General features: G+C 32.2%; 1 protein-coding gene across 3 annotated transcripts; it reads left to right on the forward strand.

The window, feature by feature from the left end:
- Positions 1-11,947: 11,947 nt before the first annotated feature.
- Positions 11,948-17,384, forward strand: LOC134235350 (uncharacterized). Of its 3 annotated transcripts, XM_062717481.1 has the most exons (10): positions 12,063-12,189; positions 13,051-13,645; positions 14,021-14,124; positions 14,343-14,462; positions 14,560-14,636; positions 15,083-15,200; positions 15,336-15,485; positions 15,596-15,735; positions 16,327-16,524; positions 16,725-17,384. In XM_062717481.1, exons 2-10 carry the CDS (start codon positions 13,331-13,333, stop codon positions 16,940-16,942), a joined length of 1,440 nt encoding a protein of 479 aa, XP_062573465.1. In that variant the 5' UTR covers positions 12,063-12,189; positions 13,051-13,330; the 3' UTR covers positions 16,943-17,384. The 3 variants fall into 3 exon arrangements, with proteins under 3 accessions (XP_062573466.1, XP_062573464.1, XP_062573465.1); XM_062717482.1 differs by lacking the exon at positions 13,051-13,645 and having other exon boundaries at positions 11,948-12,189; XM_062717480.1 differs by having other exon boundaries at positions 12,057-13,645.
- The last annotated feature ends 191 nt before the right edge of the window (positions 17,385-17,575 follow it).

Consider the following 17,575-nt stretch of genomic DNA (forward strand, 5'->3'; position numbering starts at 1 on the left):
TTTAGTTCCAGAAACGTGGTAGTTGATACTCTTATGGATGACACCATAAACTCATACCAGACAAAATGGCTACTGTGTTGCATGAATACCATTTAAGAAATAAACAACGTTATTCAGTGAACATGGCGTTATGAATAGCAATTGCTCTGCTGGCATATTCCATGATGCGCGCTAGCGCATCATGGAAAATATGCCAGCAGAGCAGTTGCTATTCATAATGCCATGTTCACTGAATAATCGTTGTTTATTACTTATATTTGCATTCTTTGATTATTTTAAAGAATATCAGAGGAAATCCTGACTTACATAAGGACGCGGCTTCTTGTCTTCAGTAATGAAAAACATACGGCTTTTAAATCAGTACACCTGATCAATGATCCTTTACTCTAATAAATCACAAACAATTTATAAAGTATTCCCCTCTCAAACAGTTATCTGGATACAAGCAGCGCTGTCATCACATTCTCTTAATTTTGTTTTGATGCAGTTGTGACGTCATCGATCAACGTTATTGAAACCCCCTGAAAAAAATCAATAATTTAACACTGTGATGAAAAATGAAGATGCTTTTATAATGATTACTATTCCAGAATGCTTTTCTATGATTTTTTTTAGCTTTTCATATTTATTTTTAATAGCTGATATCATTCTTGAAGTAGAAAATTTCCTCTTTCTGGGTGTTATTACCCAAGTGTGAAGAGTTATCTTTCTTTGTACAAATATATATGATATGAAAAAATAAAAATATGGCAGTTATCTACAATTTTAAAAAGTTTTATTATACAATTAAATACAATGACCCAAATTGAATTTTTAAAGGTATAAATCATCAATTTTAAATATTCTGAATTTCTTTTTTTTTTTTAAAGAATATCATTAAAAACTTATTTTTATTCCTTTTATGAAACATTTCATATATATACTTTTCAGCACGTTATATAAATGTAGTAGAATTTGTTCTACACGAAAGTGATAGAGCAATTGCACTCATATCAGAAGCAATTGCGTCTATAGTCCTATAAACGCAGTTGATGACTACATGTTCATAGTGGGAGAGAGCAGTGGATATGCAAATATTGCAAAATGAACTCCAGACCTTTGAGTTAGTTTATTGTGTATATATACGAGTGTTGATCCAAAAGTAATGTCACCAGGTGCCATTATCTTTAATTTTTGGCGTCATATTATCAAATATGACATACCAAAAGATGCATAAAAAGAAATCTAATCAAAATTTTCATTTAATAATTTCAACTTTAATGAATTTTATAGACGTTTAAGATATTAAACATATTGACTGTCGCTGCGTCACAACTAAACGTCATTTTTTAAATTGTAAGTTGTTAGAATGAAAAAAGACAAAACATTATAAAGAATTTTAAAAACATATTATCCCCAAATATTTTAAAAGAAAAAAAAATTTCTAGTCTTAAGTTGAAAATAAAATGACGGCATTGCTTTCTGATCATAAACATAGTTGTTTCAATCTGTTGGATTGAATTTTTAAAAAAATGTAGAGATGGAGAAAACCCGCCGAAGCGATCTGTAATGGCTTTTGCTTCAAAATGGGGAAGTAGCCAATAAAACAGTTATGATGAAAATCTGAGTAACTCAGGTGACCTATTGCTATCCGTTTTCAACCGTCGTCGTGCGTCGTCCGTCATGCGTCTTGTGTTAACATTTGAACATTTTCAGCTTCTTCTCTGAAACCACTGAACCAATTTCAACCAAATTTGGTATTCAGCATTGTTTCAACATACTTTGAAAAACTACGCACTTTGAAAAATATTTCAAAGTGCGTTAAATTTGGGACCAAGCTAAACGCACTTTGGAATTTTTTTTTCAAAGTGCGTTAATATCAACCATATTAACGCACTTTGAAAAAAATGTTAAGCTTGACAATGTTCTCACAAATAATTGGTAAGATAAGTAATTTACCCTGGCTAGATAACTTTTTTTATGATGAGGTCACATGAGTCAGAGATATTTAATATTCAAATATCTTAGGCTTTGATAAATGTTATAAAAAGGAAATTGGTATTTTAGAAAAAATAAAAAGATAATTAGGCCTATTTAATATCATTATTTTGTTTCTGTTTAAAAAATTCTAGTTTGTAAAGGAGGGGGGGGGGGCTAAAAGTGAACAACTTAAAGCATTGAATTAATCTTAAGAAAAAAAGTAGTCAATTTGAGTTTTCAAACTTACGAAAGTTTTTTCTCTCATACGTTTTACTGTACTTACATTTATTTTTTTTTTTAGTTTTCATCTGTTTTGACTTGACTCATTTATTTAAAGTTTTCAACGTCATACCATTTATATTAAGGTATCTGATCCATATTAGCCTCAGATTCAATGGCATTGAATGCATAATAGATATGTATGGGCTGAATACTCAGTGTAGTTAGAACTAAATTTCACCTTTTAGCATAAGAATGTAAGAGTGGGACATGTCCTAATTTATGACCTTTTCCTGCCCATGACGAGTTATTTCCCTTTGATTTTACTTAATAAAAATTAATTTAAAAAAAATATGTCTGGTAAAAAAAATTATTTCTAATTGTTTTTCTATAACCAATTATCAAATATATCTTTCCATTACAGCATTTTTTGATATTTGATGTATTTCTTTTTTTATCTTAAAAACAAAGACTTCAGTGCAATTTTCAATAAGTAATTTCTGCTTAGGTAATAAAATTTTTGAAAACTTCTCTTGCTAAATCCCTTTCTACAATAAAATGCTTAAATATAATATCAGGATATTTACAAACAATTGATATTTAAGGTTAGAAATTTTGATCCTAATATGGGTCGGATACCTTAATGCATACACACACTAGTACCTGTTTTGGGTATAGCATAGGCATCGAAACCGGGCAAAGGGCAAGAGTAGGGGGGCTTAGCTCTCCACTTATTTTGGAAAGATATACATCATATAAGCATTGAAAATGCGGCTTTTCCTTTTAGGGGTTTATTACTCCCCTCCCAGGTTTTATTAGCTACCGACGCCTTTGCATTGGAATGATGAATATTTTGACTGATAGGTTTTCTATCAGTCTTCTCCTCTTCTCGACGGGAGTAAATCAATGCCTAAGTGTTTTGAAAGATAAATAACAAACAATCTTTCCATTACTAAAATCTGAACCCAAAAGTTTTTTTTTTTACATATTTTTTCAAAGTGCGTTAATTGTCTCCATGATAAAATATATTGATAAAAACTTATAACGCACTTTGAAAAAAATTTTCAAAGTGCGTTGAGTTAGTCCGAAATTTAAAGCACTTTGAAAATTTTTTTCAAAGTGCGTTGATTTTGTCCTAACTTTAACGCACTTTGAAAAAAATTTTCAAAGTGCGTAATTTTTTCAAAGTGCGTTGCCACACAGCATCTACGGCTTAAGGGGAACGAAAGTTGTGAATGTTACGGTCCCCGCCCCCCCTGGGACCTGAGGGATGGGGCCCAAACCACCAAAATCTTTGCAATCTTTAAAAATCTTCTTCTTTACTAGACCTGAACATTAAGCAGTGAAATTGTTGGCATGAATGTAATGAGCATTGGGTCCTCTACCAAAATTATTAAATTCATGGCCCCAGGGTAAGAGGTTCTTGTGCTAGGACGGGGCTATATAGATTATATAGTGAAAATGCATTTATTATTTCTTTGAAAATCTTCTTATCTGATCTTGGGTATTAAATAAACTAACTAAGCACACATTTATGACAAGCAAGAGAGCCACTTCCATAATTGTGAATTCTATGGCCCCAGGGTCAGGTTTTTTGGTATTAGGACGGGGCTCTATTGATCATATAGTGACCATGCATTAATTCTTTGAAAATCTTATCCTCTGCTTCTGAGTATTGAATAAACTAAGTACATGTAAGTATAATTATAATGAGAAAGAGTGCTTTTTCCAAAATTGTGAATTTTTTGGCCCCAGGGTCAGGTTTTCTGATATAAGGGCGGGCCTCTAATGATCTTATAGTGAAAATGCCTTTATTCTTTGACAATCTTCTTCTCTACTTCTGGATATTAAATAAACTAACTAAGCACATAGTTATGATGAGCAAGAGTGCCACTTCCATAATTGTAAATTTTTTGGCCCCAGGGTCAGGGGTGCTGGTGTAAGGACGGGACTCTATTGATCATATAGTGAATTGCATTAATTCTTTGAAAATCTATTTCTTTGCTCCTGGGTTTTATGCCAATGTTCAAAGTATATATACATTTATGATGAAGACAGGTGCATCTAGCAAAAAGGTTATGTTTTATGCCCCTTAGGTCGGGGCGGGGGGAGGGAGGAAGTAACATAGTCTGAAAATAAAATTAATGCTTTGAAATCTGCTCATTAGTATAATCAACCATTTTATGATAAAATTTGGAACATTTTGAAATATGTGGCCCCAGGGTCAGTAGTTCCTTTGGGTTGAGGTGCACAACTGGTTATAAAGTGGAAGTGCATTTTCTCTTTGTTACTCTGATCTACCTCTGGGTATTAAGTAAATAGAGTAAGCATGCTAAGTTTTTGATTATGATAAGCAATGGTGCCTCTTTACAAATTGAATTTCATGGCCTCTGGGGTAAAACACGAACCAATTTTGATTATTTGACATTTGTTACACGATATTCAGATGACCTATAAGGCCTGTTAAACTTTTGTTTTTTGTTATACTAGTAGCATATCTTACCGCATTGGTAATTTCGCTAAACAAACAGTAAAGAAAAAAAACTAATGAAAAGCAAAACAAAAAATTCTATGACACAATTCACGGTTATTGTAACATCATTTCAAGAAATCGCTTTCACTGCCCAGATTAATAAACAACAGGTATGGTTTTTTAAAAATGGGGAAAAATTATAATTAATCATCGCACTATTTATACAAGAGGCCCACGGGCCTTATAGGTCACCTGAGTATCATGTAACAACTTTCCAGCGATTGTATTTGGTTCATGTTTTAAGCCAAAAGCCATGAAATTCACAAATTTTGAAAGAGGCACCATTGCTTATCAAAGGGCAGATTTCAAAGCATTAATTTATTTTTCGTCAAAATACCCCCTTGGTACCCCTGACCCAACAGCCCTGAAATTATCTATTTTGAAAGAGGCCCCTTTTTTCATTATGAGGCCAGCATTTTTTTATGTTTAGGTTTAGTTATGAACATGAGAATAAAAAAGTCTCGAAGGAAAAGGAAATAATTTTTTTTTTGATAAATCAATTATTAACATTTGTGCATTCTTTTTTTATGCTATCCTAATAGGCTCCTTACCACTGGACACATAAAGCTTACAAATAGGAAAGTAGAACATTTAATTGCTTATTTCATCATCTGCCAGTTTGGGCCAGTTATATAAATTTTGTGATGTTGATCAAAATATATTTTAAAAAATCAATTCTTTAAAAGTCTTTCAATATATCTTCATTTTTTTAATATGTGTTAGGTGAATGTGTAGACATTGTTCTAAAATTTACTTGATGCATAAAATTATGTATATTCTTGCCTTTTAATAGTTGATTTTTTTTATTTCTTCAGGTTATTGTTTATTTCTTCCTCAAATGGACTTCACTTTTCCCATAGTTTTATTATAGTAGTTTTACCTCTTATGCATAAGCAACCCTTTTCTGAAGAATGATGCTTAGACTGTAAGCTATAACAGAGACCTAAACAATGTCCCTGGCAATATGCAATAGCTACCTCGGGCAGTTTAAAACCTGGGGGAGGAAAATAATTTATAGTTACTTTTGAAACGAATACATATTATCTCACCAGCATGTCATTGTGCAACAAAGTCGTCAGCATTTTATTTGTCCTTTGAACGGGTGAAATGTTTTGAATGGCACTCTTATCGATGAATTTTACACTAAACCAAGCTATCTTCTCAAATCTAGCTTTATTTACCCGCCGTTTCATCGTAAAACCGGATATGCGAAATCGTAAATTTGAAATCTCGATCCCGACTCAAATTTGACATCGAAAAGAAAAAAAAAATTGTTTTATTGTTTTCTTAAAATTCAAAACCTTGAGCGGAGGGTTTGTAAAACTGAAAATAAAATAAATCCTGGCATTAAATATGTAATTAGATCATTAGCATATTAACCAGGAGCAAAGGATAAGATATTCAAAGAATTTATGCATTTCACTATATAATCATTAGAGCCCCATCCTAAAACAAGAACCCCTGACCCTGGGACCATAAAATTCACAACTTTGGTAGAGGCACTCTTGCTTATCATAACTATGTACTTAGTTAGTTTATCTAATACCCAGGAGCAGAGAAGACGATTTTCAAAAAATTCATGTATTTTCACTATATAATCAATAGAGCCCCGCCCTAACACCAGCACCCCTAACCCTTGGGCCATAAAATTCACAATTTTGGTAGAGGCACTCTTGCTCATCATAACTATGTACTTAGTTAGTTTATTTAATACCCAGGAGCAGAGAAGAAGATTTTCAAAGAAATAATACATTTTCACTACCTACTTATTTAGCCCTGCCTTAGCACTAGAACCCCTGACCCCAGGGCCATGAATTTCACAATTTTAATTTGGTAGAGGACTCATTGCTGATTACAATCATGCAAACAGTTTGACTGCTTGATGTCCAGGAGTAAAGAAGAAGATTTTTAAAGATTGCATTAATTTTAGTGGTTTTGGCCCAACCCCTCAGGCCCCAGGGGGGCAGGGATCATGAAATTCATAACTTTCGTTTCCCTTCATCCATAGATGCTTTGTGCTAAATTTGGTTGAAATTGGTTCAGTGGTTGCAGAGGAGAAGCTGAAAATGTTCAAATGTTAACGCACGACGAACGTTGGACGACGAACGACGACGGACGAAAACAGATATCAATAGGTCACTCAGAGTTTACTCAGGTGACCTAAAAATCCATTAAATTATTAATTCGCTACATGTACTTTTAAAATTATCTCTTAACTCTCTAAAAATTACACAAAATAAAGCTTTATGAACATGATTGAAAAGTAAACATAGCTTACATATAATATGGGGTCTAATCGATTATATGATATGTAAAAACAGTCTTCTTCTGCTCTGAGACCAAATATTCTTTTTTTCTAAATCTATACGTGGAAATAAAAAACCAGAAGTCTCTGTCGAGACTGAAGCTCTACTGGTTTGAACTTATAGCAAAGGAAGAGAAAAGTACTTAAGCAGCTGGGGTTTGAAACTTTACAACAGCAATAAATAGAAAAATGATCGTTGATCAAGTCTCTTTATGTTCTTAGAGTAGTCTACTTGTGTGCCAAGTTATACTGAAATCAGACCAAAACTGTAGGAGGAGTAGCATTTTGAAACAATTTTACAGACATTTCTATTTTTAGTAACCACGGCAACATCGTTCATCAAAATTAAAATTCGATATACAGAATTATGTATCTTAGTGTAGTCTACTTGTGTGCCAAGTTATACTGAAATCAGACCAAAACTGTAGGAGGAGTAGGATTTTGAAAGAATTTCACAGAAATTTCTATTTTTAGTAACCTCGGCAACACCGTTCATCGAAATCAAAAACCGATACAAGGAATTATGTATCTTAGTGTAGTCTACTTGTGTGCCAAGTCATACTGAAATCAGACCAAAACTGTAGGAGGAGTAGCATTTTGAAAGAATTTCACAGAAATTTCTATTTTTAGTAACCACGGCAACACCGTTCATCGAAATTAAAATTCTATACACAGAATTATGTATCTTAGTGTATTCTACTTGTGTGCCAAGTTATACTGAAATCAGACCAAAACTGTAGGAGGAGTAGCATTTTGAAAGAATTTCACAGAAATTTCTATATTTAATAACCACGGCAACACCGTTCATCGAAATCAAAAACCGATACACAGAATTATGTATCTTAGTGTATTCTACTTGTGTGCCAAGTTATATTGAAATTAGACCAAAACTGTAGAAGGAGTAGCATGTTGAAAAATTGTTTACAGACAGACGGACAGACAGACAGACGGACGGACGCCGGACGCATTACTATCGCATAAGCTCTTCTGGTCTCTGACCAGTAGAGCTAATAAATAAACTAGACAGTTATTTTTTGGATTTTTGAAAATCAGGATCCAACTTCATTTAGCAACATTTTGTAAAATCACAAATTTGCATTGGGTTTTTTGTTTTGAAAGATAAATAACAAACAATCTTTCCATTACTAAAATCTGAACCCAGAATTTTTTTTTACAATGCATATTTTTTCAAAGTGCTTTAAGTGTCTCCATGATAAAATATATTGATATAAACTTATAACGCACTTTGAAAAAAACCCATAGATGCTTTGTGCTAAATTTGGTTGAAATTGGTTCAGTGGTTGCAGAGGAGAAGCTGAAAATGTTCAAATGTTAACGAACGACGGACGAAAACAGATAGCAATAGGTCACCTGAGTTTACTCAGGTGACCTAAAAATCCATTAAATTATTGATTCGCTACATGTACTTTAAAAATTATCTCTTAACTCTCTAAAAATTACACAAAATAAAGCTTTATGAACATGATTGAAAAGTAAACATAGCTTACATATAATATGGGGTCTAATCGATTATATGATATGTAAAAACAGTCTTCTTCTGCTCTGAGACCAAATATTCTTTTTTTCTAAATCTATGCGTGGAAATAAAAAAGTAAATAAACTAGACAGTTATTTTTTTGGATTTTTGAAAGTCAGGATCCAATTTCATTTAGCAACATTCTGTAAAATCACAAATTTGCATTGGGTTCAAGTTTCGTTGTTTTAGAAGTATGAAGAAACCAACTAATTCATGTCCACCATGAAATGTAAAATGTTACATATATGATTACTCAACAATTTTTTCAGCCACGAATTCAAATCCCCATGAACCAAGAGTTTTTACACAAACTACAAAAATTTGACCATACGAAAATATGCGATTTTATAGTAGATTTCTGAGAAATATCTTTAAATTCAATTTTTTGGGTAAAGCTTTTATCTATTAAAGCTGAGGGACATTTATGTAGCTCAGTGATTATCCTAGCTTTCTCTTGTTTCCTGTATAGATAGAGCAAATGCTCTATCAAAATCAAATGCTCTTCTAATAATGTCCTCCCAAATCTATTTTCAGATAATACAGGGAAAAAAATTAATTTGTATCTTTTTTGCATTATTTGATAACAGTTCGAATGCACAGGAATTAAGAACTGACCTTTTTTATGTAAAAATATGTTAATAATGTTTTACAATGTACGGGTAAATCAACAATATCTTGTTACTGTGTGAAAGGTACTTTGTAACGTACGCATACACATTGTACATATAAGTCTTCTGTTACCTCACATTAAAAGACAACAGTAATAAATGCATATATATAATAAATAATATTACATTCAGTAAAGATATACTATAAAATGGGTACGTACGCATGAGGAAGATGAGCAGGTAGAGAAATTAAAAATAATTATGCAGTGAATAAATGACTGCAGCCCTTGACTGCTTAGTGTATAATCACACAACTTCTGGATTCATTGAAGTTATTGAATACTCATGAGTATAAGATATCTACCTCAAAAACAGGAACAACAATAGTAATGATTTCATGAATTAGTAAAACCTCATGCAGTTTATTTTTTCAGATCGCTATGATTTTTTTATTAAATCGATTTTACCTATCAAAGTTTTTGTTAAATTTAACATGCACTGTTTAATTCAAAGCCCGTAGACACAATTGTCATATGATGTTCATTAAATTCTGTTTTTGTGATGATCCTTCAATGTTTCTGCATTTACTACAGGTCATGATGAGAATACTACTTTTAATTATGCTGATACATCAACTAAGGCAATGTTTGGTTAGCTTTCTCGGTGACTATAGCCTGTAGTGTTGGTTTTACAATTTTTATGCTTATATATTGTAAACTAAGGTAGGTTCAGTATAACATGTACAACATGTACATTTAATCTTTGATTTATCAAGGTAATACTTTTTTCTTAGAATTTATAGTAGTTTTATCTTTAGAACATTTCATCACATATTACATGTATGATACATTGTCATGGCAATGTAATCTCAAAAGGTTTGACGACTCAATATTTCTTGCATACTAAATTATTTTTGTAACATTAATTTCCTGTCAGTTTAAAAATGCATACTTTGATTGTAAAAAATGACCTGTGTTTTCATAGCAATTAACGGATGGGGGAGAGTGTAACTAATTTTGTATAATCATGGTAATTAGGGAATATTAGAAAACGATAATATATTAATGATAATTATTAGAAATACTGAGTACCCTTAAACAGTTTTGCTACATTTTATTTTCTTGCTTACATTAATCAAAATAAAACAAATATCCATGCTCTTCTCGAAAATTTGCACATTTTTTAAAAATCATTTTATGTGAGTAAAATCTTTATTTTTTAATCAGGAAGCGTACATCCAAGCGATGCCAGGATAATCATGGTAAATAGAGGATATTCAATGTTTTGTAGTTGAATATGGAATTTATTTCACGAGTGGGACAGGATTTTTGATATTTTAACGAGTGCGAAGCACGAGTGAAAATATCAAAAAATCCTGTCTCACGAGTGAAATAAATTCCATATTCAACTACAAAACATTGAATTTTCTGTTTATTACATTAATTCTTTGTTTTTTTCCTTTGCCTCTGTCTTTTTGTAATAGTCATAGGCTTCATGACGTCATAGTTGAGCGGTTGAGACGTTATAGCTAAGTGATGTGAAAACATTGTAAACATGGATTTAGAAACACATTTTTGGTAATTTTGACAGTTTTATTCGCTGTTAGATTGGTTTATTTATTTCCATCAATCTTATATTAGGTCACGGAAGATTTTTTTTACGACAATCTTCGTTATGGGAAGGGAAATCGAGAGTTTTCCCGCATTTCTGATATTCGTCACACTGTGACAGGATATCATTTTGATATCCTTTCACACTGTGACAGGATATCATTTTTATTCAATGAATAAATTACAGTATTTCACGGGTAAAAATGTAATAATATTGCTTATATTTTAACCCAAATTCTTGTTAGATCAAAGATTTTAAGCATATGATTTTATTTAATATTCAAAATTTTTTAAGCACTTGCATATTTATATTTTTTTTTTCTTAGATTCAGAAAAATCATCTCCAGGGATACAGACGATTACACCAACTAGCTGTTTAAAACGAGAAATTAAACCAGGTTTGCGGTTACAAAACAATTATGACACAAATATCGAATACCGTCAATCTGAAGACTTTGGACCGTATGACACCTTAAATTTGAAAATCAAAAAAGAATTTGGAAAAACTTAGAATGTTTCCTGCACGTTAACGAGAGTAACAACATCCATGGACTCAGGAATCGATCGAAGTGTCTACTTCTCAAGCGAGAATGAGACAAAAAGAGAACGACACTCAAAGAAGATCTTACATTGAAGATATTTACGTTAAGAAATGATTTTGCTTTTTAAGTTCATTGTGACTGAGATTATTAGCCCCTTCACGGTAACTGCGGTACTACTCATTTGCAGGGCAAAACAAAATATTTACATTACAAGTATTTTTTGCATATAAAATGAATAGAAATCTATTGCATTCTAAACACCATAACACAGACAGGGTGCCAAGAGGTTAAAACATTCGTTTTAGTTTGACGTCATAATCGTTGAACGCCGAGGAAATGCAACGTCACAAGCGAAAATCAAAAAATCACGTTCAAATTGACCAGAAGTTGTTACGTCGGCTGATCCATTAAATGTAGCTTACACAAAGGATAATACATAGATTTTTAAATAGAAATCACATTTGCAGTTAAGGTAGAAAGTAAAAAAAATGTAAATATATAAGCAATGAATCATTATTTTTTGAGTAGCATAGTTTCATAACTGCAACGGTGAGTTCAAACAAATTTTTATAACGCGCTAACGCGCGTTATTCAATTTGTTTGCACACACCGTTGCAGTTATGAATCTATAGGGTCTGTAAGTCTAGTCACGTGACCTGCGAGATTTAGCGAGAAACCGCACTTCCGGGTACAAACAACATAATGGCTCTTTCGATTTTGTATTGGGCAAATTATGTTGAAGGGCTATCTAAGATTAAAAGAAAAAGTGAGGCTGCAGTCGAGTCGGGGCGTGTGTTAAAGTTTGTTTTAGATGAACTGCGGGTCATTTCGGCTAATGTCCAAGCGTCAATGAGAGACACTTCTTACAGAGTGCAGGTAAGCATCTCCGATATTCTTTCTCCCGTTTTCAGATCGGTGCACATTCTGTTGATTTAGCTATAAAGCTTGATTTAAAGATATGTCTTTATTAAGTTATTCAGAAAATCGTTATTTAGCTATTTGTCTCTTTTTCTCTTAATTCAATAATTGTTATTTTCAACAAGAACAACAAGAACTGAAGAAGCCGGTTAATTAAAGAGCTTACCATAGCTCATGTTATTTGTGTTGTACTGTATATATGTGCCGGCTCTAAATAAAAGTTACTTGATTTGACTTGAAGAAGTGTGTGAGCTAATGCTCACTAGTAATACCCTGCTCTGATGTGAATATACTCTTATCATATTATCAGGTCCAGTCCAAACACTATTTCTACCTATGTAGCTATTAATAGCTACCTAGGTATTTTAAGCTACCCAGAGTAGCTATTTTTACCTACTTTTTATATTTTCTACATTTTGCGGCACAAAGACCAAACGGCGCTGCCGCAACATGGTGAATACCATATCTTTTGGTACAGTCACAATAATGATGAATACTAGAAAATTTTGGTAAAAAAAAATGATAACTTCCTGAATCGGCATTTTTACATTAGTTTCTATGCAAAATTTATAATATAGGAATTATTCATTTTTTGGCCAAATTTTTGTCATATCCATCATCAGTGTGACTTTATTAAGAAATTTTGTGCTCACCATGTTGCGCCGTTCTTGCATTTGGCCACAAAATGCAAGTTAAGCAGAAAGTAGGTAAAAATAGCTACTTTAGGTAGCTTTAAATACCTAGGTAGCTATTAATAGCTACGTAGGTAGAAATAGTCTTTGGACTGGACCTGATTATTACACACATGTTCATTTACAGGCAGATGCACAAATAAGTAGGAAGTTGACACCAGAATCATACAAAAAACAATAAGATATTTACATCCTTAGGATTAAAAATATCCAAAGACCTTAAATGGAAAGAGCATATAAATATCTCAAATAAAGCCAGTGCCACCTTAAGCCTCCTAAGAAGGAATTTACAGCATGTATGGGAAAGTAGGAAAATGGCATACCCTGCACTCATAAGATCTATATTGAAGTATGGAGTTATCATCTGGGACCCATACACTACACAGAAAATATCTTAATTAGATTGTATGCAAAGAAGGGGTGCAAGATTCATGATGAAAGATTACAAATTAAGGGAAGATAGTACAATGTCCAAGATGCTCAAAGAACTTGACCTTTCCTTATTACAAACTCGACACCACCAACAAAGGCTGATCTTTTTTTACAAACTGGTTGAGGGGCAGATACCAGCTATAACACCTGATCAATTCATTAAAAATCACAAAACAAAAAAAGAAACATCAGACCTAAAGTTTATGGTACGGAAAGATGCACAGATAAACAGGAAGTTGACCTCGGATTTGAACAAAAATGAATCCCACCATATGGCATGCCTCAGCAAAGTATGTGGTAAATTTTCAAGCATCAGTGATTAGTAGTTGCTGAGGAAACTGAGACCAAAAATTTGTTATGAACAGACACACTGATGGACAGACAGCTACTAGACAGACAGACACACAACAGTAAAACAGTATTATAATACCCCCTCTCCTTTGTATCTTAGTGTAGTGATAGTATTCAACCTTGAACTCTTCCAAAAAACAATGCATGTGAACATTGCAAATTTCTTGTCCTTCAGAGACTTTAAATGCTAAATTCTTTAAACTTTGGGACTATTAATTATATAAAGCAAGTAATTTGTGACCTCATAGTTCTTGAATGAATTGTAAACGTGTCAATTATGATCAACAAGATAATTCATTGAAACTTATTTTTAGATTTTTTTGGAATCTGAAGACAGTGGTCTTATGAAGTCATCAACATGTGAATGCCCCATGGGGCAATATAAATGTCATCATGTGGCAGCAGCACTTTTATTTGGGTAAAAAGACTTCATTTTACAGACTTATTTTCATAAAATTAAAGCGCATTACAGTAATTTTTATTTACTGACATAGAATTCATAAATACTCGTGATTTCATATATCAATTTTTTTTTTATTTTCTTCGTTGTAAATTTAAATTAAAAACATCAGGTGGTCAAGTGCAAGCCAACTATGTTTTTGAGTACAAAATGTATATATATTTTTTTAATTGCAGATACAAGAGGGCAAGCAAAACTGATATTAAGTGTAGTTGGTTGAAACACCCGAAGTCAGCACCACCCAAAACAACAAAAACAATGGAGGAATTGTACCCCCCTAAGCAGCCTGGATATCGGTAATTTTTTTTTACTAGAGCAAACTACAGTGCATGCAAAAACTTATATATTAAAGAATAGTGTAGATTGATGTTGCTTTTATAAATGCGTATGCAGAGCTTTGAAACGTGATGTGAATGCAGAGGACAGATTGTTCTTATTTGATCAACTGGGCCAGTTAGGCAGATTTACAGGTTTTCTTTGAATTGGCAGAAGTTGTGTTATTTATTCAGTTGTGAAATATTCTGAATAATTTTTTTTTTGTTGCAGCTATAATTAAACTGGTTATTTTCCAATTTATTCTGGTTATATTTACATGTTGTTTTTCATGATATTGTGTTTATAATTTTGTGGATATTCTTCCCTTGTTGTATCAGAAGTTTTCCTGCAAAAATTAAAAAGAGTTTATTTTGAGATGAAATGTCATTTGAAAAGAAATGTTTACATTCCTAACGATCAGACAAAGCTGGATGATATAACAATGTAACAGAATGTGACAATCACTTTAAAGACAATTTTTTAATGTATGTAGTAGACAGTTGACTGGAAACCTTTTACAAAAAGCATAAGAAAACAAACTGATACTAGTGATAGAGTACTTTCTTTTACAAAATAATAAACATATTTTTATTATATTTAGCAATGCATTGGATTTTGTCAAAGGAACCAGAAGTTCAGAAATTTCCTGTTTCTCTTGTCCAAGATCTTCTGATGAGTGAAGAATATCTTACTGCTGAATGTAAATCAGCTTACTTAAGGTAATGATTATTGTAGAGATATAATATTAATGAAGAGTCTTCAGTATTGAAAAAAATATCAAAATACTCCTCTGTGAAATGTGATAAAAGAATCAAAGACAAATCATTTACAATAAGCTTGATTTGATTTTTCAGAAGTAAACTTGTTGTGTCACAAGAGACTGTTATACAAACTGCCTGGCTTACAATTGGTCAACGTGAAAATGCGATATGGCAAGCTGTCCGCAAGATGCGCTTTACAGCTTCCAACTTTGGGCAAATCATTGGGGCAATTCGTCGAAACAGGTAAAAAAAAAGGCCGATGTTTGTTCATTGTTGTTTGTAGTGCATACACTACTAATGTCAGCAATCTTACATGGTGTTTATAATTTTAACCTCCATTGATTTTTTAACAGACTGACTGCATCTCTCAAGAAGAAATTGTTGAGCTCTTACAATCTTGAAAAAAGAGCATCAATCCAGTGGGGATTAACCCATGAAAGAACTGCCATTGAAGAATACAGCAAGATTGGGGAAGTTACCGTTCTGGAGACAGGTAAATTAAGGGTGATTGACTCTCACATTAAAAGCTTAATTAAGTCTTTGTGTAAAATACTAGTAAGCTTGTCTGATTAAAACTTGCCTGTTGTTGATGAAAACTACTATATAAGCAGAAATAGTGGGGATATAATTTTTGCATTATTAGCAAGGGTGCTGAGATTGCTAATATTGAATGTCACTAAAAATTAATTGTGTTTTATTTGTGATACATGTAGCTTCTTTAGTGAGCATTTCAAAACACTAAAATTACTTTATGCCAAAAAAAAAAAAATAATAAAATTCCATTTTTTAAGGAGAAATTACTTCATATTTGCATCTCACTGAAATGTCCATGTAAACAGTATTTCTATTTAATATTCTCTAAATTCATTGGACCAAGCAATTTTTGATTTTGTTTTTAAAACCGCAGAAAAGGTGGACATCTCTTAAAAATATTCAATTTACAGAACTATACATTCAAAACTTTCACAACCTAGGTTTATAAATTTGACAAATTGGTATGGTGCTGATTTTCTTTATGACCGAAGAAGCCCAGGTAATTAAGTTACAGATTTCCTTTCAATTTATTTAGCTTTTCCTTTTTCAGGAATTTGGCTGCATGAATCTGGAACTCTTGGGGCCTCCCCAGATGGTTTCATTCAAGGTGAATCTAAATGCAAACCTCATCTCCAAGTGAAGGGACAGGTTACAAGAACACCAGATATTATTGAGGTGAAGTGCCCATTCTCTGCAAAATCTATGACAGTTAGTGATGCTTGTGCAAACATTAAGGATTTTTATCTTGGTAAGTAAATGTTGTAAATATATATACATTTGTATCACCCAATATTAACTGACAGGTGTTTCATCTCTCCTGCACGGTTTTTTTTGTGTGTTCATATTAAGTGTTAAGCTCTCTACAAGTAATATAATACATATTTTAATCAGTTTTTCTTCACAAGAAAAAAAATTCTCTGTTCTGACATTTTTTCATGTACATTTCAGTAAGCGACTCAGATGGTGGATTGCACCTCAGAACCAACCACGATTACTGGAATCAGGTCCAAGGACAACTCTATTTGACTGGCACTCAGTGCTGTGATTTTGTAGTGTGGACTCCATTAGATTTACAAGTTGTCAGGATAATGAAGGATCCAGCATGGGAGATAAACATTAATAACATGATTGAATTTTACTTTGATGCATTTTTACCATTATTATGAAAGAAGAAAATTACAAACACAATGTCAGTCTTACAAGTTATCTTTTAATTTTTTTCATAAATGAGTTTATTACAGATGACAAGCAAATATTCAGATTTGTACCGTTTACTGTATATATAGCAAAATCAACAAATTTTGTGAAAGTCATTGTTGTTTTCAAGGATATCAACAACTTCATCATCAATAAAATGTTAAAATTTCAGACTATAATACCATGTTTGTTCTGCAAAATTTCAACTACAAAGTAAAATCTAATCAAACAAAAATCTTTTTCTCAACCAACAAAATAATAATTTTACAATGATTATCAGTAACATAATATTTTAATTTGGGATACAGTCAAACCTTATTATCTTGAACTTGATGGGACAGAGAAATTTTTTTTAGATAAAATACTTAAAGAATGCAGGGTTTTAGAAACACCAAAGTTCAACTATATAAATACTACTCTAGAAGCACAAATTTTCGTGGGAATAAAATTTCGTTGTTTTGTCTTCAAAAATAGTTTCGTGGGCATTTAATTTCGTTGATTTGAAAATAACCCTATTCAATATATAGTCTTATAAAATTTCGTGTGGGATTTAATTTCGTTATTTATTGTCAACAACGAAATAAACGAAATTTAATCCCCCA

The sequence above is a fragment of the Saccostrea cucullata genome, unplaced genomic scaffold (assembly GCF_032062105.1).
Source record: "Saccostrea cucullata isolate Sc308-1 unplaced genomic scaffold, CSIRO_AGI_Scuc_v1 ctg2510, whole genome shotgun sequence".
Classification (NCBI taxonomy): Eukaryota; Metazoa; Mollusca; class Bivalvia; order Ostreida; family Ostreidae; genus Saccostrea; species Saccostrea cuccullata.

What these genes read in the sequence shown, in the direction of transcription:
- LOC134235350 (XM_062717480.1), top strand. Translation starts at nt 13,331, where the DNA reads ATGCAAAGAAGGGGTGCAAGATTCATGATGAAAGATTACAAATTAAGG. An exon ending in CCAGTTAGGCAGATTTACAG is followed by an intron (nt 14,637 to 15,082) that starts GTTTTCTTTGAA and finishes TATTATATTTAG; the next exon opens with CAATGCATTGGATTTTGTCA. An exon ending in TGTAAATCAGCTTACTTAAG is followed by an intron (nt 15,201 to 15,335) that starts GTAATGATTATT and finishes TTGATTTTTCAG; the next exon opens with AAGTAAACTTGTTGTGTCAC.